A 26,746-nucleotide genomic window follows, 5' to 3' on the forward strand; every position below is an offset into this window, starting at 1 on the left:
CAGGATTCAGTCCCACTGGGGGATGGTTCCTGAGGTGATGGTAATTGTGGAATGTAAAGTGTGAACAAAAGTGCATTTCTTCAGCTAGATTTGGAATGAACAGGTTTAACCATACCATAAAATTAAACACCGTTCACAACAAATTATGTTGTCTAGTACAGCTTTATTAGCAGTAATTGCCCTTTTCCTGATTAACCATTATTTTGCTGTATACTGCCCCTTTTATGAACATAATTGGTTCAGGGTAGATACAGGATCTCCTGCTAACATAGGCATAGCTACTGTTAATGTACATAAGAAAACCCTGCAAGCTTACCAAAAACACTCCAAAACCACAACCCTTAAGCAATGCCAGGAGTGAACCATGCAGACTCTGAGAACACGTTTTCAGTGTGCTTGACATGAAAGGAAGTGTGTGCCAGCAAGTGAGTTACTGCCTGGTGCTTATTTATCTTCCATGAGGACACAGTGAATTAAGGGTATTTTTGCTTTTTTGGATGGCTCCACTTAAAAAAATCATTTTATTTCATACTTAGGATCAAAGGTTTTCAGCATTGGGAGAAACCTTCGGCAGTTTTTGTTGTTGGTAGGTTTGTTGTTGGTAGGGATGGTCCTGGGGATTCAACTCAGGGCCTTGAACTTGATAGGTAGGTGCTCTACTACCTGCATCATGCCTCCAGCCCTTTTTGCTGTTTTGAGATAAGGTCTCATTTTTTTTTCCCCAGGCTAACATGAACCCTGATCCTCCTATGTCCCATGATAGCTAGAATGACAGGTGCATGCCATCTAAGATAAGGTCTCAAAACTTTTTGGATTGGGCTGGAACTGCTAGCCTCCATGTCTCAGCCTACTATGTAGCTGGGGTGATAGGTCTGCATCACCGTGTTTATCTATTGGTTGAGATGGGAGTCTTGAAATTTGTTTGCCCTACTTGGTCTCCAACCATGATCCTTTAGATCTCAGCCACCGAGATAGCTAGAATTTGCAGATGTGTAGGCAGCTGTTGTGCTTTCATATCCTATAACTGTGAGCCTGGGATAGTCATTCTTCCTCAACTCTTTTTCTTTGGACTCTTTCACTACTTAAAGAATAACACCCATTTAGATAGTTTTTATAAACAAATTAATTATAACAAGTAAATAAAACCCCACAAATATAAATAAGAAAACACTCTAGGTTGGCCAGCTTATTTCTTATTCCCAATACCTTTCCCATAAGGTACAACGAAATTGGAGTAGTAAAAATACTGTGCATCTCAATGATGTGGTAAGAATGCAATTTCTTCAAAGAGCTAACTCAAAGAGAGCAGTGAGCAAGGCTCAGCCTGCAGAACGGGAAGAGCTTCACAGATTTCTGAGCTTTCTTCTACAATGGAGGGTAGTAGCGCTGGAGACACTGCCACTTATTGGGCACACCAGAAATCATCTGCCATCTATTAATTAGTATTACTTAACAGTCCTAACATTTTGTGATAATCACAAGGAATAAACTCCTCAAAAGCACTTGTTGTGTCTATTCACAACTCATCTGTGGAATCCTTAATTCCCAGTATCTCAGAATGTAGTTTTCTTTGGAGGTAGGGCCTGAATAGGGACAATGAAAGTAAAAAGAAGCCATACGGGTAGGTCCTCATCTCATCTGCCCAGTATCCTTTGAGGTAGTAGTAGTAGTTTGGAAACACAAGAGACAATACAGATGAGTACTCACAGAGGAAGGGTCAGGGGAATTCACAGCAAGAAGGCAGCCATCTGCAAGCCAAGAAGGGCCGCAGGAGAACCAACCTCTAACATCGTGACCCTGACCTCAGCCCCCAGAACTGGGAGAAAAATCAATCTGGAGGTGGGGAGGGAATATATGCTGGTATTGGAGCTTGAACTCAGGCTTTACATTTTTACTTGACTCTTTCATGGCTGGTGCTCTACCACTTGAACGACACCTCCCTCTAGTCTGTTGTTGATTAATTGGAGATAAAAATCCCATGGATTCCTCTATCAGTGCTGCCTTCAAACTACTATCCTCAGATCTCAGTAGATCTAGTTACTAATTAACTACTTACTACTCAGATCCCTGGGTAGCTAGGATTAGAAGTGTGAGTGGTTGGCATGAGTGAAAATCAATCTGTTTAATGCCTCCCAATCTACCACATATCATTATTGTGCCCCCCCCGAAAAACATAAATTGTTTGTACTCTTCTCTTTTCTCCGGATTTATAAAATTCCCAGGCCCACTCATAGTTAGAAAACAGACTCAAAAGCCAACAGTGGACATTGGTTCAAAAGCAAGGTGGTCTAACTTGTGAAGAGATTACATCAGCACTTCAGTTGATGAGGTGCTGCTACTCACCCCACCAAGGGGGAGAGAACACTGGGAAAATGACCACAGGATTCGCAGAATCTTTGGAACTTGAACTGACAAATTTAAAGATGGAACTAGTTTTCACAGGTTTTGTGGTGCTTGCATGACTTGAAGTCATGGCCAACAAGAGTGGTGTACTTGGCCCTAGATTATTTTATAAATCGGAAGCAACTATTTCAACCTACTTCTCCACTTAGGCTGTCAAGACACATTACAAGACAGTCTCTAAGCCCAACATTTGTGTAGTCACATTAAATGTGGCAATGTTCTTGGTGAGCCATGCAGCATTAGTTTTTATTACTGCTCACCTCCTAAGCCTGGGGAGCTTAATTTTACAGGCTCAGAAAGAGTTTATTATTTCCTCCCTTTAGTAATAGTATTGCATCTAGTACACTGCTAAATGTGTGACACATGCATGTCACAGCATGTAATCTGGTGCTAATTTCTCAGTTTCACGTGGCTTGATTACAAAGAGAGCATCTTTGCCCGTCACCAACTTAAAATTGCTCCTTCTATTCAAACTATTTGGTTTTTACCAGAGTATTGATCACTAAATCAAACTTATCTTATGTCTTAATGTGTTACTTCTGTCCTGTCAGGATTTTCCATTGCAATATAAACTACCTAAATACACATTGTTTGGTAACTATTCTTAAGAGCCCGGTACAGTACCTAACACCCCCCCCCAAAAAAAAATAAATCAAAACACAATTTAAAATATATGTGCATGTACTCAACATTTCTGATTAGATAAGCTGCATAAACCAAGTGATAAGTGTTATTTTTACTTCTTGGTATATAATTATGAAAAATAGTGTGTGCCTTGTATGTTTGAAGCAGCTCTAGAAACAACCAGGAAATGAGTTCTAATTTGCCAAAACCTTTTTTGTCCTCTCTAAGGTAATTGTATCTTAGGAATCCACCTACAAAAAAAAATGTGAAAGTATCTCTAGAGTACTTATTCAATTTCAAGATCTCCCTAGGGGTGGAGATTGGTCATGATACAATAATTATGAGAACATGACACATTGGTGTGATACCTCAATGCATCCTCTGGGTGAAATCAGCTTAGGAAAATGACACCACGTGAGACACATAGCTACTCAATATGATAATACACTTTCTGCACTTGTCAGAAACTCAATGGTAACACTCATTACTAAAATCAGCAATTCTAAGTTTGCTGGCCATTACTTTGCTTGTCTTTGGCTTCAAATAAAATGGACCTTTTTTATTATTTAAAGTTTCGATGTTTAGCATAGTGTTCAAGGCATTAGTAATGCAAAATAAAATATGCTGAAGGCACATTAAAAAAGAGAAGGAAAACAACCTGAGTATACATAAATGGCTGACAACACTACAGGAGAAACTCACATTTTTCTAGTTTCTTAAAATGCAAGGATCATGGCATAATGGTTACTGATTCTGAGTGTCAGTAATTTATATTTTAATGACTTAGACTCTGATTATCTTTTTCTATAAAATTCAAAAAATTACCTTACATATATATATATATATAAATCATTTAACATTTTTATTTATTAGTTATCTCTGTTTCCTATGCTATTCCTTTGGAGAAATACAATACACAAAGTTTTTGGTAAAAGAAGATGTCAAAAGTTGCATTTATTTCAGAAGAATTACTGGAAACCTGAGCCTGAAGAAAGCAAAAGCTATATAAATCTTAAAGGTAATTGTTTCCAACAATAAAACACAATACAGAATGCTTAGGGCCTCAATCAAGTCAAAAAGAACAAATTTAGCTTAGGATTTAATAATAAACTCCAGTTATGTTATTAAAATGCAAAATTTGAAAACCATCTCACAAAGTGTCAGAATGGGCTTTGTTAACAATGGAGTTGTTCAATTTGCCTAAAAACAAGAAACCTTTAGAAACCTCAGAGGCGACTTCCTGACCTTTACTGTATTACAAATAGGCCTGATGTTCAAGATCCACATCCATTATATGCTTGAATGAGCTCAGTATTTATTGTTCTTTCATAGCATTAAAGAGCTAAAAGGTTGGGAAAATGCATAATGTAAAGAAAGGTCAAGTGGTACTCATGGTGTGAAATGCTGTTACATGTGTAACTATAATCATTCTTTAGACTTGATGCTCCCTGGAGAGGAAGTTGTTCAAAATTGTTCACCTACAAAGGTTTATTTTGTGCTAAATATAGCTCAGCACTCTAAATGGTGGAATTAGCCTGACCTTTCGCTCCTCGGCATCGGCAATGGCCTTTTCCCGGCTCACTTTCTCTGTCTGAAGCCCGATCTTGGCGATCAGAGCCTCAGCATCATGATTTCTCAGCTGCAACTCGGCTTCTTGAGAAGCAAGTCTGGCTTTCAGATCTGCCACCTGCAGAAAAAGTCAGTACTCTTGAATAACTTGCACTGATAACAACAAATAACACATGCAGCTTATTACTTTCGTGTGGATTCTGGGATCCCTAATGGTTAAACTGTTTCTACCCTGGTGTGCGTGTGTATGTACATGTGCATGTGTGTGTACTGGAGTTCCAACTCATGGTTTGGGAGCTGCCCTTAGCTTCTTTTTACTCAAGGATAGTACTATACCACTTGAGTCACACCTCCACTTCCATCTTTTTTTTTTTTCCTGATGGTGGTGGTGTTAAATGGAGATATGAGTCTCTAGGGTTTGTCTGCCTAGGCCGGTTTTGAACTATGATCCTTAGATCTCAGCCTGCTAAGCAGCTAGGATTACAGGTGGGAACTATTGTACCTGGCTTCTACTCTGATTTTATTGCGATCTCGTTTGCAAAAATGTAGCCCTATTTCTCCCCACATAAGAGGAAATAATCAATGTTATCTGATGGTTTTGTAGGAAACATTTTGTATTTGTGTCAGTTCTAAGTAGAAGTGTACATTTTTGTCATTTAAGCTTTGGACTTGAAAAACCAACAGAAGTTAGATCACCCCATCTATCCCCCACAGGCTCAAGACAGCATGCTGCCTGGTGAGCTGGAAGAGCCATGGTTAGTATTCTCTAATGGAAAATTGCTAGGAGCTTCAGATAAACTGAAGACAAGTGCTCTCTTTACCTATCTGCAGAAAAAGTGGTAGTATATTGAAGCAGCCACCACCAGATCCTATGTCTTCTTACCTAGCACAAAATGGCCCTCTTGATTTTTCTCACCTTCTCTGGCATTTAGTTTAGGCCCATGCAGACAATCCAATATGGAGCTTAACACCTACCAAGACAAACTAAATGCTCTCTGTGGGTATTAGTGAAGTGTGGCCAGAAGCTCAGCATGCACACACAGATGTACTGTTCCTCCTTTTGGCTACCACTGAGCAACCTTACTCTGCTTCTGTAGAACACTGGAGGCAACAACATGCCTTAGGTTTAAAAAAAATCTATTCTGAGGCAGGCCTTGGTGGCTAATGCCTATAATCCTAGCTATTCAGGAGGCTAAGAACTGAGGATTGCTGTTTGAAGCCAAATGGGGAAGGAAAATCCATGAGATTCTTATCTCCAGTTAACACACACACACACACACACACACACACACACACGCACGCGCACACGTGCGAGCATGCACACGCGCGCGCACGCTGGAAGTGGAGATGTGGCTCAAGTGGTAAGCAACAGCCTGGAGTGAGAAAGGTAAAGGCCCGAGTGCCCAGGTCCTGAGTTCAAGTCTAGTACTAGCAAAACTAAAAACTTAAAATAAATAACTCCACCCATTTTTCAGTTTTAATTTCCTTAGATAACACTGAATTCCAAAGTCTGAAGATTGTGTAAACCAAAGAGAAGTAAAATACTAGAGAAAAACTGTAAGTCAGTCCCCCCAAATATATAAGATTGTGACAATTAGCTCTTTCTTCTACTTTTCACAGAAAAAAAATCTCTAAAAATCATATATTCATAGATTCAACAAACAGTCTTAGCCATTTATTTTGACTCATTTAATAAAGACAATGCAGGATTTTCCTCTTATAAAGCTGCATCCCAGTACTCTATTTAAGTGAGCCTAGAAGTCCCACAGACAGGGCTGGCTGTTCATAGACAGATTACCACAGCTGCTGTGTCGCTGCTTCTGTGTTATGTTTTCACATAAGCCTGACTGTTTCGACTCTTTATGAACTCAGGGTAACCTTTCAGAGTGCCATTTGCTTCCCTGTTCTCTTTAGCCATTAAAACTAGTTTTATGTAAGGCCATAGTCAAAAGAATCATCCAAGAGACTAGGGAGAACTATGACATTCATCCCTAATTCCAGTTTCTAAGACAGCAGTTAGCTCTAAAATATCCAGGAACTGAAGCTCTGGAAGAAAAGCTGCATCTAGGGAGAAATGTCACTACAGCCATCTGTGATGACCAATACGCAGGTTACCCTGAGTTCATCCTAGCTAGCTACTCAGGATAATGAGAAATGAAGATCATGATTTGAAGCCAGTCTAAGCAGGACTCTTTCAGACTCCTATCTCCAATTAACCACCAAGAGGCTGGAACTGGAGCTGTGGCTCAAGTGGTAGAGGGCTAGCTTTGAACAAAAAGGTAAATGTTAGCCTTTACACCCTAAGTTCAAGCCTCAGTACAGCACAAAAGAAAAAAGAGGTGGGGAAAAACAGGGAGGGAGGGAAAGGGAAGGAGAAGGAGGAAGAAGAGGAGGAGGAGAATAGGAGAAGAAGGAGGAGGAGGAGGAGAAGGAAGAGGAGGAGAAGCAAGAGAAGGAGGAAGAGAGGAAGAGGAGGAGAAGGAGGAGGAAGAAGAGGAGGAGGAGGAAGAGGAGAAGGAGAAGTTAAAGAAGGAGAAGAAAAGGAAGAAGGAAAAGAAGGAGAAGGAAGGGAGAAGGAAAAGGAGAAGAAAAGAGGGAGGGGTGAAGAAAGGGAGGGGGAGGAAGGGAAAGGGTACGGAGGTAGAGGGGGAGAGGAGAAAGGGAGAGATTAGAGATGGAGAGGAGGAAAGAAGAAAGGGAAGGAGGGAGAGAAGAAGGAAAGGAGGAAGAGAGGAAGGGAAGAGAAAGAGGAGGGAAGGCAAACAGGAGGGAAGGGAAAAAGGAGGGAAGGGAAAGAGGGGGGAAGAGAAAGAGGGAATACAGAGGGAGGGGGAACAAAGAAAAGGGAGAGGATGGAGCAGGAGGAGAAAAGGGAAGAGAAGGAAGAAAGGAAGAAGGAAGGAAGGAAGCATACCACCAACAATGGCATGCTGCCACCTCTTGGAATAACTGATGTCACACCACTTGCCTTTCAATCCGTCATTTGGGAAAGACAATTGTGGAAGGATGGCTCTGGTCTTTCCTTCCTTGCCAAGGGCCGCCATACCCTTCAGTATAGAGAGCTCAGCTTAGGTGACAACAGAGTGAACAGGTTCAACTTGAAACACCATTCAAAGGGACACAAATTGCAGCCACGCGTGATGGCTACTGAGCTCTTTTGTCATCCTCTTAGCACTGCAGCTAGGAGCTCAGCAGGACTACTATACTCTCTGCTATGGAAAGAGGTTTGTTACTTTAAATGAGAGCAAACAGAGATAGGAAGAGGGAACAGAAAAGAAGAGAATAGGACTAGAAGAGCAAGATCAGATGTGTATAAAAAGGACTAGCTACTATCCTTACCACATAAACAGCAGCTCTACTCCTGGCTTTTTGCTGGCTGGTTAGAGACTCATAGATTTTCCTACCCAGGCTGGCTTTGAACCACAGTCCTCAGATCTCAGCCTGCTAAGTAGCTAGGATTACAGTTGTGAGCCACCAGTACTCTGCTCAGGCAACTTCTTAAATCATTTCATCATAACTGCCCTGAAAACACCCTCTCTATGGCTCTGCTTCCAACCACAATCTCCTGCTCTGTATAAATCCATTTCCTACCTAAGACATAGTCTTGTGGTATAAGTACAATAGGGATACCTACTTTGCATCTGGATTGGGTTTTCACAATCAAGTGAGATTAGCACCCTAATATGAGATCTAGGATACAGTTTGAAGCCAGCCTTGGCAGGAAAGTGTGTGAGACTCTCATCTCCAATTAACCACCAGAAAAAAGAGAAGTGATGCTGTGGCTCAAAGTGCTAGCTTCAAGAGAAAAAGCTCAGGGACAGTGCCCAGGCCCTGAGTTTAAGCCCGACAACCACAACAAAAAAAGAGGTAGTAGGGCCTGATGTCTGAGGAAATGACATTTGAGAAAGCCAGTGGCTCCCAGGAGCAGAGCAGACATCCAGGTCAAAGAGAAGAACCACTGTATTTGGGGACCTCACCATGCCATGAGCCAGGTATGATGCCCTCACTGGGGATTCAGTGTCAGAGACAAGAGATTCTAGTACCATTTTAGGCTAATGAGATTCCTGATTGTAAGCTCAAAGCCCTATAGAAGTCAGAGGAAGAGAGGAGGAGTAGAAAGACCAGGAAGAGGAGGAAGAGGAGGAGATAGAAGAGGAGACAAAGACAGGAAGGGGTGATTAGCTCACACTGCCCTGTACATGTTCAGACCAAGAGACGGTCTTTCCTCAGCTAGGAAAGAGTAAATGGCCTTTCCCTAGATTAGGGAACAGTAATGAGGTGTTTCTTGTGCCCACAACCTGCAAATTTTAGTAGTATACATCTTATCAAAACAGGATCAGCACTGTTTCAAAAGGAAACACATTTTTCTATGGAAGAACTGTGATTTCTCTGGTCCTACCTGCGAGGCGGTGGTCTTTAGTTTCTGGATGCCATTGACCAGGTGCTCTCTCTTCTGGGCTACTTCTTGTTGTTTCCTCTTTAACAGGTGCTTAAACAGTGATATTTGCTCCAGGAAACTCTTTGGGGTGGTGTAATTATGTCTTCTCTCATTCTGGTAATATCTGGCACTCATTTCGTTTACGCTGGTATGAACGTGTGCCATGAATTCACTAATGGAATCCTTGTGCTGGGGCTGAAATGTAAGTCATTGAAATCCTCTCAAGTTAAAAATGCAATTTAGAAGACACAGATTAAAAAAAACAAACCACCAACCAAATTATGCAGTATTTGTTGCCTAAGAGTCAGAAGAAATTATAGAAGCCAGGAAAACTTACTTCATCCTTAAGAGATATGCAGGAAGATCAGAGAATGACAAGAAAGCATTCAGCTTTCCTGCCAATCTCCTTGCCAAGTAAGACAAAGGATTGTTATGTGTTCTATGTACCAACACCAAAAGCCAACTTACAACGCCAACACAATTCTTCACCATTTGATTTTTTTTTTTTATCTATCTACTATGTGAAAGAGAAATGGAGAGATAGAGACATGATATTCTGAGGAATACATAGGTCTGCTGTAGTTTTTCAAAGTCAAATTTAAACAAAGAGAATCAATAACCTTGCAAACAGGGAAACAGAAACAGAAAAGCTAAAATGGAGAAACAGAGTTTAATGAGAAGCCACATTAAACAGTCTGGGTGGGTATGTCAAATCACTGCCTCTGGGAGAAAAAAATACCAACACCATTTCTTTTCTCATTTGGAGGAAAACAAAAACAGAAACTCTGTAGGCATCCTGGTGTCTCCTCCATGCTTTCCTCAGCGTCCTCAGTGACTTCTGAAGTAGTTAACTTTTTAATCTGTGGAGTCACATCTCCCTCATTTTAATGATTATTTATTGCATTCTGTACAAGATGAACCGGGTTCAATTAATCAAGGGAAGCCTAAAAATCAATTAATATGAATTAAATGAGCTACACCAACTCTTTGGAAAGTCACACATAATTTACCAAAGTGTTGTCAATAATGCTCAGGCATCTTGGGGAAAATTGCTCACAAGTGCCTTGTGATACAGTTAAGTGATTCCAGCCTGCACCATCAAAGCTGCAGCGAGGTGCAGCAGACAGGCCAGTTCCTGCTGCTGAAAATGCCAACTGCTGGGAGTGACACTCAAATATCCAGCTCGCTCTCCAACCTTACTGTGAGTCCTTGAGCAAGCATAAAATCAGCATGTCTTGCATTGTTTCTGATATGAAATCTCTTTTCTCATTAGTGACTTAAGTAAATTGATTTGTTTGAAGTAATGTGCTTTTAAAGCAAAAGACAGATGAAAGTTATAGATACAAAATTTATTATCTTCAATTAGAAGATAATAAAAAAGGGAGGGGTGTTTCAATTCAATATATCAACTTATGCGTATAAACTAAATATTCTTCTCTCTGTGTTAGTACTAGGGTTAAACTCAGGGCTGTCCCTTAGCTTTTTCATTCAAGGCTGGTACTCTACTGCTTCAGCCATAGTACAACTTCTGGCTTTTTGGTGGTTAATGGGAATTGAGGCTCACAGACTTTCCTGCCTGGTCTGCCTTTGAACCTCAGATTTCAGCCTCCTGAGGAGCTAGGATTTAAAGGTTTGAGCCTTCAGGCACCCAGCTAGATTTTGTTCTATTGAGGAGAGATCCAAGATACATACATTTCTCCAAATAGTGGATTCAAGAAAAAAAATCAAATTTACAAGCAAGTTTCTATCAATTTCATATCAATCATAGTCTCTTGGCAACTTTTACTGTTAAAGGAGTCTGGCTGTAGTATAAACTTGTAAAAATTTGCTCCTGCCTGTCTTGTCTTGCTTTTATTGAACTGAAAGTATGTGTATAGTTTTCCATAATACAGATAAATATTCTCTCGGCCAAATGTAACCTCCTTACAGAGGAAAAAAATATCCTGGCCCCTGCCCAACTATGATCCTATGAAGAGGGGTGCCAGGCAGCCCTGAAAGCTCCAGTTAACAAGAGTTGCATTTGAGAATCTGAAATAGAAAAAGTAGTTTCCGGTGGCGCTGGAGACAACTTGTCTCAATGGGGCAAAATAACTATTGTTATGGGGCTTAACAAAATGGCCCAGCATGGGCCACTCACAGAGCCAGGGAGCAGCTGGTTGTAATTCACACTGTTTTTCAGCAAACTCTAATCGGTCCAGAACAGACCTCTTTGATGACTGGTCTTCCCTGCGTTCTCAATTTGTCACTTTCTCTTATGATAAGGTCAGTAGTGACAGCACTTCCTGACATTAACAGCTGTGGCTTTTAAAAGGGTCATTGTAGAACTACTAATTGCAGTAATTTCATTAGCATAAATTATTTATTCTGCCATTCATTTATCTCCAGTTTTCTTCTGGAGGGTGGGGTAGAACAGAGAGAGGGGGCAATGGCAGCCCCAATGCTGTATTTTTTTATTTTTTTGCTGTGAGAGTCTGGAGGGCAGTGAATTGGTCCCACAAGTTTTACCTCTTCAATGAAAACCAGTTGGTACCATTTGCTAGTCATGTCTGTGGCCAAATGTGGTGAAGGAAATAATAATAATAAAAAAAAGCAAGTGGGCTAATATGAAACGAAATGGTTTATCAAGCCACCATTTTCCTACAAAGATGCTTTGGAAAAACAATGCTGTCTCCATTGCATAATTAAATGGGAAGCTAAGACTACTTTCTCTCCATACGAGTAACAAATATTTGACTTCCATTCTTTTAGTTGTAAACATAAAAACATAATCATTCTGCTGTGTTCTCCAGCAGTAGCTCTTGCTGCTACTACTGTACCAAATACTCAGGCAGACTGCTTTTCAACCACATGCCCACTGTCAGGACAAATTGTGTGAGGTGGCTATTTGGGAGGCAAACATAGGGAGGACTGGTATTGAAGGCTATCGCAGGCAAAGAGAGAGTCAGACCCTAGCTCAAGAGATAAGCCAGGTATGGTACTGCACATCTATTAATCCATTCACACGAGGACCTGTAGGTCCAAAACCTTGAGACCCTGCCCAAAAGATAAATCTAGAAAGTCTGTACACATGGCTCAAGTGGTAGAATGCCTACCTAGCAAATGCAAGGCTCTAAATTTAAAAAAACAAAACAAAAATCCCAGTGCCACCAAGACATTTTTTTTTAAAGTCATTTTGTGGCATTAGAAATACGCTAATTTACTTAATGTTTCAAATATGCCCCAAGGGCTTTTTTCTCAGAGGAGCTTAGGCAAGTGCTAAAATGCAGAAGTGATCGAATTTATGTCTTATCTAGTTGTCCTTATTTAATAAACCATCTCACTACTGCCAGGGTCTAATTAACATATTCTCTTTTACTGGTCCCCAAAGGAGGAAAATTATAATAGCTTTTATAGCTCAGCAGCTTGGAATTTTTAAAAGAAATTAAGACAAATAATTCCTGAGAAAAACTTTCAAGACCCACTGTAAATGTATGACATTTTAAATGACAAAATTCTGTTTAACTAAAACAAATAAAACCTGTTTGCTGCGCCCAGTGGCGGAAGCCTGGAATCCTAGTGTCAGGAGGCAGGGATCGGGGATTGCAGCTGGAGGCCAGTCTGGGCCTTCAATAAAGTTTACTAGACTTGGGTTCATATTGGCCAAGCAGTGGCAGATGCTTGTCATTTCAAGCTTCTGGAGAAACACAATGGTTGGCTGCAGTGGTGCACATGGCATCCCAACAACAAAAGGAAGCACAAACAGGAGGATCACAGTACTGGCAAGCCCAAGCATAAAATAAGATTCTGCCTGGAAATTAAAGGACCGGCAGAAGTTGCTCAAGCAGTGGAGTACCTGCCTATCAGGTGTGTCAAGGCCCTGAGTTCAAGCCCCAATTGGAAGAGGAAGAGGAGGAGGAGGAGAAGGAGGAGGAGGAGGAGGAGGAGGAGGAGGAGAAGGAGGAGGAGGAGGAGGAGGAGGAGGAGGAGGAGAAGGAGGAGGAGGAGGAGGAGGAGGAGGAGGAGGAGGAGGAGGAGGAGGAGCAACAGCGGAGGAGGAGGAGGAGGAGGAGGAAGAAGGAGGAGGGGAGGAAGGAGAGGAGGCAGAAGGGAGGGAAGGAGGGAAGGAAGGAAGGGAGGGAGGGATGGAAGGGAGGGAGGGATGGAGGGGAGGGAGGGATGGAAGGAGGGGGAGAGAGAGAGGGAAGGGGAGGGAGAGAGAGAGAGAGTGAGGGGGAGAGAAGAGCGAGAGCAAGAGAAAGAATCCACATTAAGCAGCCTATTTTTTACTTTCCTGCAAGTCTAAATTTAATTTTGCAGACCTGTATAGTGTCTTTCACTGGCCTTTGGATGGTTTAAAATCTAAAGTAACAAAAAAAATCTGAAGTAACAAAATGTTTGATTTGGTGCTAATCCCTAAGTGTTTTGCCTTCAATTTCTATTATCTTTTTTTTTTTTTTTAATTTCCCTTAGCCAGGCTCTGGTGGCTCACGCCTCTAATCCTAGCTACTCAGGAGGCTGAGATTTGAGGATTGTGGTTCAAAGCCAGCCTGGGAAGGAAATTCCATGAGACTCTTATCTCCAATAAACAACTAAATCGGTAGAGTGCTAGCCTTGAGCTGAAGAGCTGAGGGACAGTACCCAGGCCCAGAGTTCAAGCCCTATGACCAACCCCCCCACCCCCACAAAAAAATCCCAATACTGAGGCTAGGTAGGGTCTCTACCCCTTGAGCCTTAGCCCTGTAGCCTTGAGTTACTTTTCCAATAGGAACTTATGTTTTTGTTCAAGTGGGTCTGGACTACAGTCTTTCTTATACCTGGCATATACTTGAAATGATAGAAGTGTACCACCATGCCTAACTTTATTGGTTGAAATGAGAGTTTTGTTTACTTTTTTGCCCAGGTCAATCTTGAACAGGGTCTGGATGGGTTTCTAGTTATGGGAGAGGTAGCTCCATGATTCTCACATACAGCATTGAAGAGACAATTGAGGACTGACCCTATTTGGGGAGGGGTGTGTGTGTTGTAGAATTGCTGCTTCCGGTGAAGCCAGCATTCTAGAAGTTCCACAGAACTACAAACTTGAGAGTAGTGATGGTGTCATATGAGAGTTCAATGCCTGGCTTAATAGTGTATCCAGCTTCCTGGGCAGCCAATGAACCTGCTTTTCACAGATGATCCCTAGAGTTTATGGAGTTACAGAAACCCTGGAAATCAGCATTCTTCTAGCAGCTCTACCTAAATTTGATTAACAAGCCCAGAGTAAGACACGGATGATGGGCAGATTATTTGTGCACCCACACTTTAAGGAGAAAGGGCTCGACAATACCAAAGGTTATTTACAGCTTCTTTTGAACTCTCTTCACCCATTGGAAGATGCATGTAAGCCTGGATGAGATTTAGGCAGATCTAAGATAAATTGGATTGCCTTACTTTAGTCTTGATATTTCAGAATGTCTTGGCTATGCCTTAGAAAGAAAATATTTTTTCTCAAACAATTTCTAAATCACAAGGTTCTCTCTCTCTCTTTTAAATTTATATCATCATTCTAATTTATATTTCTTTCAAAGAACTGTGCAAAAAATACTACTAATATAAAACAGCTATCATTGACAAAATGTTAATCCTCCTTCCGGTTGGGCACACTCTTTTCAAAAAGGATCTACAGACCACTGGAGCAAATAAATCATAAACTATAGCAATAAAATAACTTGCCTCTTTGGCTGGACATTTCTTGTGATTGGTTTTGGAAAATGATAGCAAAGTCCACCAGGCCTGGGATATCCCCCTACAAGTTCTAGATGGAGGAGGTGGAGTCTTTTCTTTCAAATTTCAGCTCACACTGGGTATGTGGTTACACTGAAAGGGGAATGATGTCAGAGGCCCTACCACTTGAGCCACGCTTCCACTTTGGTGATTGGAGACAGGAGTCTGCTGGACGTTTCTGCTTGGGTTGGCTTTGAACTATGATCTTTAGATCTCAGGCTCCTGAATTCCTAGGATTACAGATGTGAGCTCAATGCTCGACTTGGGTTTTTTATTTTTTTTTCCTTGCATGTTCCTAATGGGTAGCCACACATTAATTAGATCTTCCATCAGCATCCACAGCTCCATCCCTAGCAATATGCAGAGGGCTTCCAAGGCCCCTCCCTTTCTCCTCCCTCACCCCACCCTCTTCCCATCTCCATTTCTAAAACTCCAGTGAGCAGCGGTCACGATGACACTCTTTCAATATAAATACCCAGTCACACCTAAGTGTACAAGTATTTTGGTCTCTTTTTTTGGGGGGGGGGTGTCAGCTGTCATTTAGTTGAGTATCAGGTAACAAAAATAGCAGGAGTGTTTAGTTGCAGTCAGCCCACACATGGGGGCGGGGGGGGGAGAGGGAGAGAGAGGAGGGGGACTGTATGCACACTGATGGAAAATTATATGTCAACATACACAAGCACACTTGCCACTAATGAATCCTTTCTTTGTGGCCCAAGGGAGGGTGAGGTCACCTTATACTCATCTAGTGTGGTCAATAATTAAGAAATGCCTAAATTATGCTGATAACTCTGTCTTAATAATAGAAATTAAAATTAAGAAAGTGATCAAATTAGCACTCATTCAACAAAGATGGAAACGCTTTTTGACCTCTCCAGAGGTTGTGTTTTTTAAAAATAAGAACACAGATACACTGCACCGTGCACTCTGAATTATAATTACAGGACCAGAGCAACAAATTAGGAAGGTAAGAAAGTTAAATAAGCACTTTGCACTGAAATGAAATCATCTGGTTAATTTGTTTCCAGGCATAATGCAGCCTTCCTAGAAAGAGTACAGGCCTTTCAAACCCCTCCCTGGCATCTGATATAGCCTATAGGAGGCGTTCTGATACCATCTTCACAGATTGCCCTAAGCCTGCCTGGGGCCGGCTGGACTTCAGTCATGCAGATCCTACATTGGCCAGCAGATGTCGATGGTCACTGGCAGATCTGAGTTGCTTCTCCCTGTTGGATTCTGCAGGGCCCCTCCTCCCTCCGCTCCAGAAGGAAGCCAGCAGAGCCCAGAGACAAGGAACTCACACATTTCTGTGCCAGATTCAAGCTGAAGCGAAAGCACCAGCCCTGACTTCCTACAAACTGAGAGGAAAATTTGCAGAAACTGAGTGCATAGATCCATTTTACCTCCTCTTTTTTTTTTTTCCTGGCTGGTCAAATGAACTGGATAAACAGCCAAGTGCTTTTCTCAAAAGATCCACACTGATCCCCCGATGACGCAGAATTATGAGCTCTTCTCATAACTATTTGAAGATAATCATGCTGACAGCATCGTGGGAATGTAATGGACCCAGAAATTGCTCTAGAAATATGTGCTCAAGTTTAATGGCCAATTGTCCTGTTTAATGTTGTTGTTGTTGTGTGTGTGTGTGTGTTCTCAGACTGGGACTTGAACTCAGGTAATCATGCTCTCTCTTGGCTATTTTGTTTAAGGCTGGTGCTGTATCACTTGAGCCACAGCTCTTCTTTCAGCTTTTGGTGATTTATTGGAGATGAGAGTCTCCTAGATTTGTCCTCCTAGGCCACCTTGGAACTGAGGTCCCTTCACTTCTCAGCCTCCTGAGTAGCTAGTAACATATATATGTTTATGTTTGTGTGTGTGTGTGTTTAGAAGAGATGTTTTGTCTCCCATTTATTTGTGGCACTGTTTTAAGTGTCCTCCTTCTCAAGAGAAAAAAGGCCACAGAGCACCTACCACCACTGTCTATGGTGTATCTCTACTTTGTATCTTCCATGGTGGATGCTGCTAGACACTTCTTTCTGGCAACCCAAGGCTTACAGAGATACAGACATTTGGGGACAGATTGCAGAAGAGGGATTCCTTCCACAAAAATTTATAGATAGAAGTATGAGAAGTATGTCTGCATGCTTACTTATGTAGCTTTTTTGTTTAGTAGAGGCAAAGGAAAAATGAGGCAACCAACAAACCTATGTGCATACAAATTAAGTATGTAAATGAACCTGGACTTTTAGCCTTGAGGGCATCTAAAGATATCAGTTCAACAAGATGTAGCAGCTTTGGCTTCTGGGTAAAGGAGATAAACTGGCAGGTAGGCACCCATGTCACTCCTTATTCATCCTGATTCTCTCTTCAGTTCTAGGAGTCTCTCTCAGCAATGCTGGACTTATTCTAGGTATCTGCCACTTTATCCCTTAGTGATCTTTGGCAAGTGTTTACTATCACTACTGCTCTCAACTCTTTGACCAGAAAAGCCCTGGCCAAAAAGAACCTTCACATCTGAAAAAATGTAATGGATAGCTTCCTATTTACAGTATATTCCTTTCTGTTCCAATTGGATGATGGACGTATCTTGTTTTATACAACCATTAAAAAATATATAACAGGAAGAAGTAGAACTGACAAATATAATTCACGATGCATAAATCAGAAAATGTGGCTAGGGTGGAGCTGGTAGTCCAGCACTGGCTAGCATGTATGAGGCCCTGGGTTACACACCAAAACAAATGACACAACCGACACAACAAAACCCACAAAGTCAACAAGAACACATCACTGTGGTTATCAAACTGATGGTGCTGACTCTCCTGTCAACAGTGTATTAAGAAAACCACAATTACTCACCTTGCTTCATTAGAAATCAAATATGGCATTTCTGTTTGTTTTTCATCTGTGGACATAATAGATTTATAGGATGTGACTGTGCTGCGCATGTGCAGTATGAGCAAAACTTGCTTCATGTGCCAGAAGGAGGTCAACCATTGTATTCCACACAATGGGAACACCAAGTGATTTTATCATCTTAATAAGGATGTGTATTTTGGAAAGTACCATCCAGCAAGGACTTGTTGGGACTATGTGTGTCTGCATGTATCTTTCTGTGTATATGTAAAATGTACACACATGCATACATCTACAAACACACACATATATAAACACATATGTGCTTGTATGCATGTAATATAAGTTTGTGCATGCATGTATGTGTCTGTGAGGAAAAAGATGCATGTGTGCACGTGTTTGCGCACGTGCGTGCGCGCGCACACACACACACACACACTCTTAGGCTGACACTACATACCTCAATCCCCTCAATTTCTTCAATGAACCTCCTGCTGACTGAGACTAGAGCCTCCTTCGGCCATGCGTGAAACCAGTCAATAGCTGTGCAGTTCACAAGGGCTGGGAATTTCCTGGCTCTCACTCTGAGTGTATGACCCACTGGAGAGAAGCATAGAATGACCTGTGGAGACACAAGGGGAGGCGAGGGCAGGGAAGAAACAGGAGGGCAATATATGAGCTAGGAATGACACCACTGTGGGTATACGATGAGAGTCCCTGGCATTTACTCTCCCCACATACTACACAGTGGAGAACCACCACAAGGTCCTTGTAAGCAAACTACAAACCTGCCCAGAGTAGCTGTTCCCTGTGGTGTCCCCTGCTTTGAGGCATGGCTAAAAGACATGCTATTTGTGTCCATAATGCAAGCGTTAACAATAACACATCAAAATAATTCACCAGTAATACCAAGGTTTTCACCTTCCTTTTCCTTCTATTCTGTAATTTGTCAGGTTCCATAAAAGTGTGTAATACCTTTTTAAAAAGAATGTCTGATCATAGTGAATGTTTGTTTCCCTGTAAAATAAAACACATCTGCTTGAGTTTTCACCTGGATTTTTAAGGAACTAGAAAAAAAATCAGCTTAAACATGCCCTTACTGAGCAAGCATCAAGTTTTGGATGTCAATCTGAAAAGTTTCTTTTGTAATTATTTAATGATTAAATGAATTCAAACTTGAACAAGTTATCTGTATCTGGTACAGTAGGGTCTGGTTCCAGATGCCCCAAAGATAACAAACTTGAGGTTGTTTGACTCATATATAAAGAGTATAGTATTTGCACAAAATCTGCGTATTTCCTCTTATATCCTTAAATCCTATCTCTAGATAACCTGTTATTCCTAATACAATTTAAATGTTATGTAAATAGTCATTACACTGTTGTCTAGGGAATCGTAATAGGAACAAAAGTCTGTGTCTATTCACAGCTTTTTCAAATGTTTTTGATCTCTGGTTGGTTAAATCCATGCACAAGGAACCCACAGCTTCCTTTCCAGATCCTATGCCCCTGACTGCCCTGGGGAGATGTGTCAGTTGCAGAAAAAGGTCTGAGGGAAGAGCACCAGTTTCTTCTTCTCTAGAAATGGCTCCAACTTAATGATGTAAAACAAAACAAGGCTTTTGCTTACTTGGCTCACTTGCACAGCTTGTGTTCTACCACTTGAGCCATGCCTTTAGCCCAGCTGTTTTTGGCTAGCTCATTGGAGACAAGAGTCTGTAGGAACTTTCTAAACTGGCTTTAAACCTGCTCCTCCAGATCTCAGCCTCCTGAGCAGGATCACAGGCATGAGCCATCTGACACTTGGCTCTGTACCTTTCAATAGCAACAACCATTCTCCATTTCTTCCTTTTCTAAGATTCTCAAATCTAGACACCAGGCAATGAATGATATCTGGAAAGGATAAGTTTTACCAATAATTCTTTTTTTTTTAATGCACATCGGTAAACTCCAGCATGTCTACCCATTAGTATGTTCAACAGGTGTATTTTATATACCACCTATAGCTTTATGTTATATACCATGCATATAACATCCTAAGATTTACAATATTTTTCTTAATACCAAGACTTAAACCCAGGGGTATGTGCTTGCTTAGCATGCTTGTACAGCTGGTGCTCTACTACTTGAGCCATGCATGCCTTTAGCCCAGCTGTTTTGTGGCTGGTTAACTGGAGATGTAGTCTCTAGGAATTTTCTGCCTGAACTGGCTTTGAATCCAGTCCTCCAGATCTCAGCCTCAGCTAGAATCACAGGCATGGGCTACTGGACACTTGGCTCTCTACCTTTTAATAGCAGCAGACATTCTCCATTTTTTACTTTTCTCAATCCCCAGGAAAACATTATTCTTGTCTTTTTCTGTAAGTTTAACTATTGTAGATATCATCTCATGCAAGTGATATCATGCAATATTGGTTGCTTGGGAATGAGTTTATGTCACTTAGCATGATGTTGCCAAGTTTCATCCATTGCTATTGCAAGTGACAAGAGTACCTCCTTTCCCAGGCTGAACTACATTTTCTGTGCACGAAGACAGAATTGAGGTTACTTCCATATCTTGCTGTGGTGATCAGTGCTGCAGAGAGCATACAAGCAAGCACAGCCCTCAAGACCCTGACTGCATTTTCCTTTGGACACACACACACGCACGCATGCACGCACGCACACACGCACGCACGCACGCACGCACACACGCACACACGCACACACACACACACACAGCAGAGGGATGGCTGGGTCATATAGTCATTCTCTTTTTATTTTTTTTGAGAATTATTTTTTCAAATCGGTTGTATGCTTTCACATTCTTTCCAATTGTGTACAAGGGTTTAAAAACTGTACTGGCTTATCAATAAATTCCAGGAAATGTAAACAAGAGGCTTTTTTCTTTCTCATTCTGCTTATGTTGCTGGTTTTGTTTTCTTTTGCTTTGGTCTTGTTTATATGTCTTTGGGAGGGCAAGGGGGGAAACAGAAATAGAAGGACAAAGGGGTGAACAAATACAGCAATGGTACTCATTAGACACAATGTTGAAACTGAACTGGAGACAGAAGGGAAAATCTGAAAGCAAGCACGGGAAAGGGTGGCATTGTAAAAAAGAAATATACTCATTACTTGACTTATGAACTGTAACCCCTCTGTACATCATCTTTATAATAACAATTTTTTTAAACACCATAGTGGCAAATCATACAGATGTGAGGTACATCTGTATGTGACCTCATGGTGTTTTCCCCTGACAATTAGCCATGCTGAGTATTTTTGTTTACATATTCTTCTCTTCAGACAAATTCTTTCATCCACTTTTTAATTGGGTTGTTTCTCACTATTAAGGCATAGGAGTTTCTTCCAAAATGTAGGTATTAACCCTTCATTCTATGTATGGTTTCAAATATTTCCTCCAATTCTATAGTGTGAATTTTCACTCTGTTTTTTTTTTTTTGTCCTGGGGCTTGAACTTGGAGCCAGGGTGCTGAGTTTTATTGCTCAAAGCTGATCCTCTACCACTGGAATCACAGCTCCACTTCTAGCTTTTTGGTGGTTAATTTGACAGAAGAGTTTCATGGACTTTTCTGCTTGGGCTGGCTTCAAACCACGATCCTCCTGAGTAGTTAGGATTATAAATGTGAGCCATTGGTGACTGGCATCTTTTACTGTGCAGAAGCTTTTAGTTTAGTGGAATTCCACTTGTCTATTTTTTCTCGTTTCCTGTACATTTGATAAGTCATAACCAAGCAATCATTGTCAAGGCCAATGTCAGGAACATTTCTCTACATTTTCTTCTAGGAGTTTTAGGTCTTAGGTTTGGGCATTTTTTTTACATTTTTGCTTTTCATTTTTTTTACATGTTCAAATGTCTTAATGATATATTAGTGGTGATTATTCATAGTAAGATTCTAGTTACAAGTTGAAAATTCCTTCTAATATGGTCTGCATTAAAGTTAAGGAATCTCTGTTACAAGGCATAATTTTCAGCTATACTCCAGTCTTAGTTTTCTCTTGCCAGCCTCTTTTCTCCCACACGTGAGAGTATTTCTCTTTTCTTTCCCCAAAGCTAGTTTTCTACACCAAACTCATCTTTTATTCATGCCAATTTTAGAAACCTGATGTACCCATAATGACAGCACTGCAGAGGAAACAAACTCATTCTGTATTTCAGATTCCCACCATTTCTGTGACTTTTCCATTTAATCGGTTTCAATCTTTAGACTTGTCCTCGCATCAGATCTTGTGATCTGATTAGATCACAATTGCTTAATCTCTGTTTAGAGAGTGATGTGTGGACCACATTTGCTTATTCTCAGGAAAAAGTGCTTTCCCTGCAGTACTGTACTGGTAGGCCTTCATTATTATTGAAAAATAATATACAAAGTCATTCAAGGAATCACTTTTCTTTTTTTCCCACAATGGAAGATCTTTTCTTCTATGTTATTTGCTTAAATAAAGATCTCCATAATCTACTTAGATTTCACATTGTTTCAGTAGGGAAGGGGCATTCATCAGGGATAACAATCATAAAGAATAGCCTGGGCACTCAACAGACATTTCTGTAAATTCGTGGAGCTTCTCCAGACCTAAGAAATCAGAAACTATGTGGACAGTACTCAGCTGTCTGAATTTTCAACCTCCCCCTCCCCCCACCTCGCCAAGGCTTTGACAACCACAATGGTGCCATAATTGTCATTTGCCATGGGATACTTGACTAAAATATTCACATTTGTGTGTATGGGGGGAGGATATATTTGCAGTTGGTGTGATGCTCAGGGAATCTAGGTCTCTGTCTACATAAATTAAAGGTGATTTAAAGCAGATGAAAGAATAAAAAAATTATCATCAAAATAGAACTGGAAATTAAATTATAGCAATTTTGTATGTATTTCTTAGTAGTTTCTGAGAAGCTACTAGCACTAGGTATAAAATGAGTAACCTAACATATTCTCCAACAACTTCTGCTTTACTAGAAAGAGTATAGAATTCTGCTTTCCTTGATAGCAGTCTTCTGTGAGATTTTCTCAGAAGCCCTGCTAATGTCTAGAACCACTGGTTAGTCTGTTTTACTCCACATTAGTCTACACAGGGCAGAGCACAGTGGCTTACGCCTGTAATATCACTTACTTGAGAGGTGGAAATGGGAGGATTATAATTCGATGCCAGACTGGGCAAAAGCAAAAAGCAAAAAAACCAAAATCCCCCAAGTTCGGCGTGGCGATCATCCTTTCATCACAGCTATGTGGAGGCCTGGTAAGAGGACTGTGGTGTGAGGCTGGTGCGGGCTTGACAGAGGTATTAGGTTGTCTATAATTTATTTTCAAATTACCTCAGGCTATGACGACATGTATGTGAATGTCCATTTCCTTCATTAATATGAAAAGTTTGCTGACAGGGGCTTTGTAGGCTGGGGGGTAGGGTGAGGCCGAGCTGCATTAATAGATGTACATGGAAGACCACACTGTAGATTCAACTCCCAGGAACTCTTAGCTGACTTCATAGTCAATAAATGGTTGGCTAGGCAGCATTATGGATGTTACATGTGGTTCTTCCCATGGATATCTGAGGTAAAACAGAACGTATGCATACACCCCACCAATGTCTGAACTAAATAAGATGGAGGAGGTGGGCACTGGTGGCTCATATCTTTAATTCTAGCTACTCAGGAGGCTGAGATCCAGAGGATCAAGATTCAAAGTCAGCCCAGGCAGACTAATTCATGAACCTCAATTTTCAATTAACCAGCAAAAAGTTATGCTGAGGGTGTGGCTGGAGTGACAACTGAGAACACAAGCCAAGAAAGAGCCTCAGATCCTGAGTTTAAACCCATTGCCACCAATAGAACAAAAGGAAGAAAGAGAGAGGGGGGAAGGGAGAGGGGGAAAGGGGGAAGGGAGAAAATGGGAAGGGGGAGGGAAGGAAGGAAGGAAGGAAATAAAGGAGGCACCAAATTTGACATATTCCAACAATAGCCTAGAGACAGAATTTTGAGCAGCCCTGTGGTAAACAGTGCGTGGAAAGTATCTGTTTTTTGACAGGATTCCAATGAGAAAATGAGTTAAGGATCATATCACAGGATATAGGCACATGGACCAAAAGGAACAGACAACTAAGGGCTAGTCAGGTCACCAAAAGGAGATGGCTAGAGAGGTTATAAAGAGTAGGTGTGTGCCTTCTTGCTAATGAATACAATCTGGGGAGCAGATCTGAGTCTATTTCTGCCCTTGAGGCATAATTAAAATTCGGGGAGGGGAGGGTTGTTGGAGAAGAGTTCCTTACTTTAACTGTCAAGATTTTGTCTACTTTTTAGTGCCTGAATTCTCTGACACATACATGCCTCCTCACCACTGCCACCCCCCCAAATTCCTGACTATTGCAAATGACCAAATACTTCCAACAAGGAGGATGGAAAGAAAAGTGAGCTAAATAAATAAGCCTTAAAAATGTTGCAGGCAGCTGTGCTCCTTTCTAAAAGCAAATTCTTACAAATAAAAAAGCAAACCCTGAAATCACCATTGCGTATTTCCTGCTGCTCTAACATTTGGATGTCAGGAACTGGCTTTTGGAAACCATACCATAGAATTTACTATTCTTCTTTTTTGCCTCTCTTTCTACCCAGGTGTTGTGACTCATTTGCAATAACCCACAGTTCACTGTGCTTTGTAACATGTTTCAATTTCTTTTAGATACAACCCCATCCTACATATATATTTATTTATGTATCACTAACAGGACTCATTCCATTAAATTTGGTAATGGAAATTTGAATTGCTACAATCACTCTGTATTTTTCCCAAATGGATATAGCTTATTCTCAGATAAAAGTAACCCTCCCCTATATTTACTTCAGAAACTTCTATCAGTAACTTAGGTTTACAGTAATTCTCCAGAGCCCCAGGATACTTCAAGAAGAATAAGAACTAAGGCTTCCAGAAAGATCTCCCCAAGAATGGAGGTTAAGTACAGACAATATTCTCCAAGTTCAATGTCTTACAACATCATATTCCACCTATCTTGCTTCCCTATTACGTGTCAATTTTAATGCTTTTTAAAGTTCTTTTTGTGTCTGTTTTGGGGCTTGAACTCAGGTCCAGGGTGCTATTACTAAGCTTTTTCACCCAAAACTGATGCTCTACCTAGACCTGAGCCACAGCTCTAATTTTGGTTTTTGGCTAATTAGAGATCAGAGTCTCACGGAGCTAGGTGCTGGTGGTGCAAGCTAGATCTGAATGTTTGCAAAAGGAGAACAAAATGGAAAGTTTATTAAATATGTAGCTATATCTTTTCTTTTAGGATCCAGCCCTTTATTCCTGCTGCTATTACTATTTGTTTTTGATGCTGAGTGCCAATGGCTCATTCCTATAATCCTAATCCTAGGTAACCAGGAAGTAGAGATCAGAAGAATGCCATCCTAGATATAAAGTTCAGAAGATTCCATCTCCAAATACTAAACTGAGTGTGTTACTTGTCATCCCGGCCATGACAGGAAGTATAACTATCACCGTCTTGGCCAGCCCAGGCAAAAAGCAAGCCTCTGTCAAAAAATAATCAGAGCAAAGCTAAAGACAAGGATGTCCACTCTCTCCACTTCAATCTAGTATTAGAATGCCTAGCTACAACAATAAAACAAGATGCAAACATAAAGGGGATCCAAATAGGGAAAGATGAAGTAAAACTCTCCCTCTTTGCAGATGACATGATTTTGTATTTAAAAAATCCCATGGACTCCACTCCCAAATTACTTAAGTTGATTAAAAACTTTGGCAAAGTAGCAGGGTATAAAATTAACCCTCAAAAATCAATGGCTTTTCTGTATGCCAACAATGAAAAGAGCATGGCTGAAATCAGGAAAGCAACTCCTCTTGTAATAGCCACACAAAAAATAAAATGCCTAGGAGTTAACTAAAGAAGCGAAGGACTTCTACAATGAAAACTTTAAACACATGAAAAAGGAAATTAAAGCAGAACTTAAGGAAGTAGAAAAACCTCCCATGCTACTGGATTGGAAGGATCAACATTGTGAAAATGGCAATACTTCCAAAGGCTAGCTACAAATTCAATACCATACCTGTTAATATTCCAACCTCTTTCTTCAATGAAATAGAAGAAGCAATCCAAAAATTCATATGGAATAAAAGATTCTGAATAGCAAAAACGATCCTTAACAGAAAGAACAGCGCTGGAGGAATATCAATACCAAATTTCAAACTCTACTACAAAGCTATAGTAATAAAAACAGCTTGGTACTGGTACAAGAACAGACCTGAGGACCAATGGAATAGAACTGAAGACCCAGAAATGAACCCACAGACCTATAGCCACCTAATTTTCAATAAGGATGATAAAAAAATAGAATGGAAGAACGACAGCCTCTTCAGTAAATGGTGTTGGTAAAACTGGTTAATCACCTGTAGAAAACTAAAGCTAGATCCTTATATATCACCCTGCAAAGAATCAACTCCAAATGGATCAAAGACCTCGAAGTCAAAGCAGGAAGAAATAGGAGAAACTCTAGGGCTCCTTAGCACAAGCCGAAATTTTCTTAATAGGAACACAACAAATCGTGGCTGGGAAGGTGGCTCAGTGGTAGAGCACTTGCCTTGCATGCTCAAGGCCCTGGGTTCGATTCCTCAGCACCACATAAGCAAAAAGAAAAAAAAAGCCAGAAGTGACGCTGTGGCTCAAGTAGTAGAGTGCTAGCCTTGAGCTGAAGAGCTGAGGGACAGCGCCCAGGCCCAGAGTTCAGGCCCCACTACTGGACCCACCCCCCAAAAAAAGAAACACAACAAATCAAAGAAAGGTTGGACAAATGGGATTGCATAAAGTTGCAGAGCTTCTGCATGGCAAAGGCATAGCTAGCAAGATGAATAGAAAGCCCACCGACTGTGGGAAGATCTCCACTAGCCATGCAGCAGATAAGGGTCTCATATCTAAAATATACTTAGAACTCAAAAAACTAAATCCCTTGCTCGCTTCGGCAGCACATATACTAAAATTGGAACGATACAGAGAAGATTAGCATGGCCTCTGCGCAAGGATGACACGCAAATTCGTGAAGCGTTCCATATTTTTTATGCCTCCATCAGAAAGAATGACATTGCCCCATTTGTTAGGAAATGGAAAAACT

General features: G+C 40.9%; 1 protein-coding gene across 1 annotated transcript in view; it reads right to left on the reverse strand.

Moving 5' to 3' along the window:
* The window catches only part of Dnah11 (dynein, axonemal, heavy chain 11), a gene marked incomplete at its 5' end in the record, with an annotated part of 289,761 nt that overhangs the window by 75,808 nt on the left and 187,207 nt on the right, over window positions 1-26,746 (reverse strand). Inside the window, 3 exons of the mRNA XM_013023983.1 lie at window positions 4,568-4,714; window positions 8,996-9,229; window positions 18,093-18,254. Of these exons, the coding sequence (XP_012879437.1) occupies window positions 4,568-4,714; window positions 8,996-9,229; window positions 18,093-18,254 (543 nt within the window). The remainder of the gene's footprint in view (window positions 1-4,567; window positions 4,715-8,995; window positions 9,230-18,092; window positions 18,255-26,746) is intronic.

The sequence above is a fragment of the Dipodomys ordii genome, unplaced genomic scaffold, assembly GCF_000151885.1.
Source record: "Dipodomys ordii isolate 6190 unplaced genomic scaffold, Dord_2.0 Scaffold72, whole genome shotgun sequence".
NCBI classification, from domain to species: domain Eukaryota; kingdom Metazoa; phylum Chordata; class Mammalia; order Rodentia; family Heteromyidae; genus Dipodomys; species Dipodomys ordii.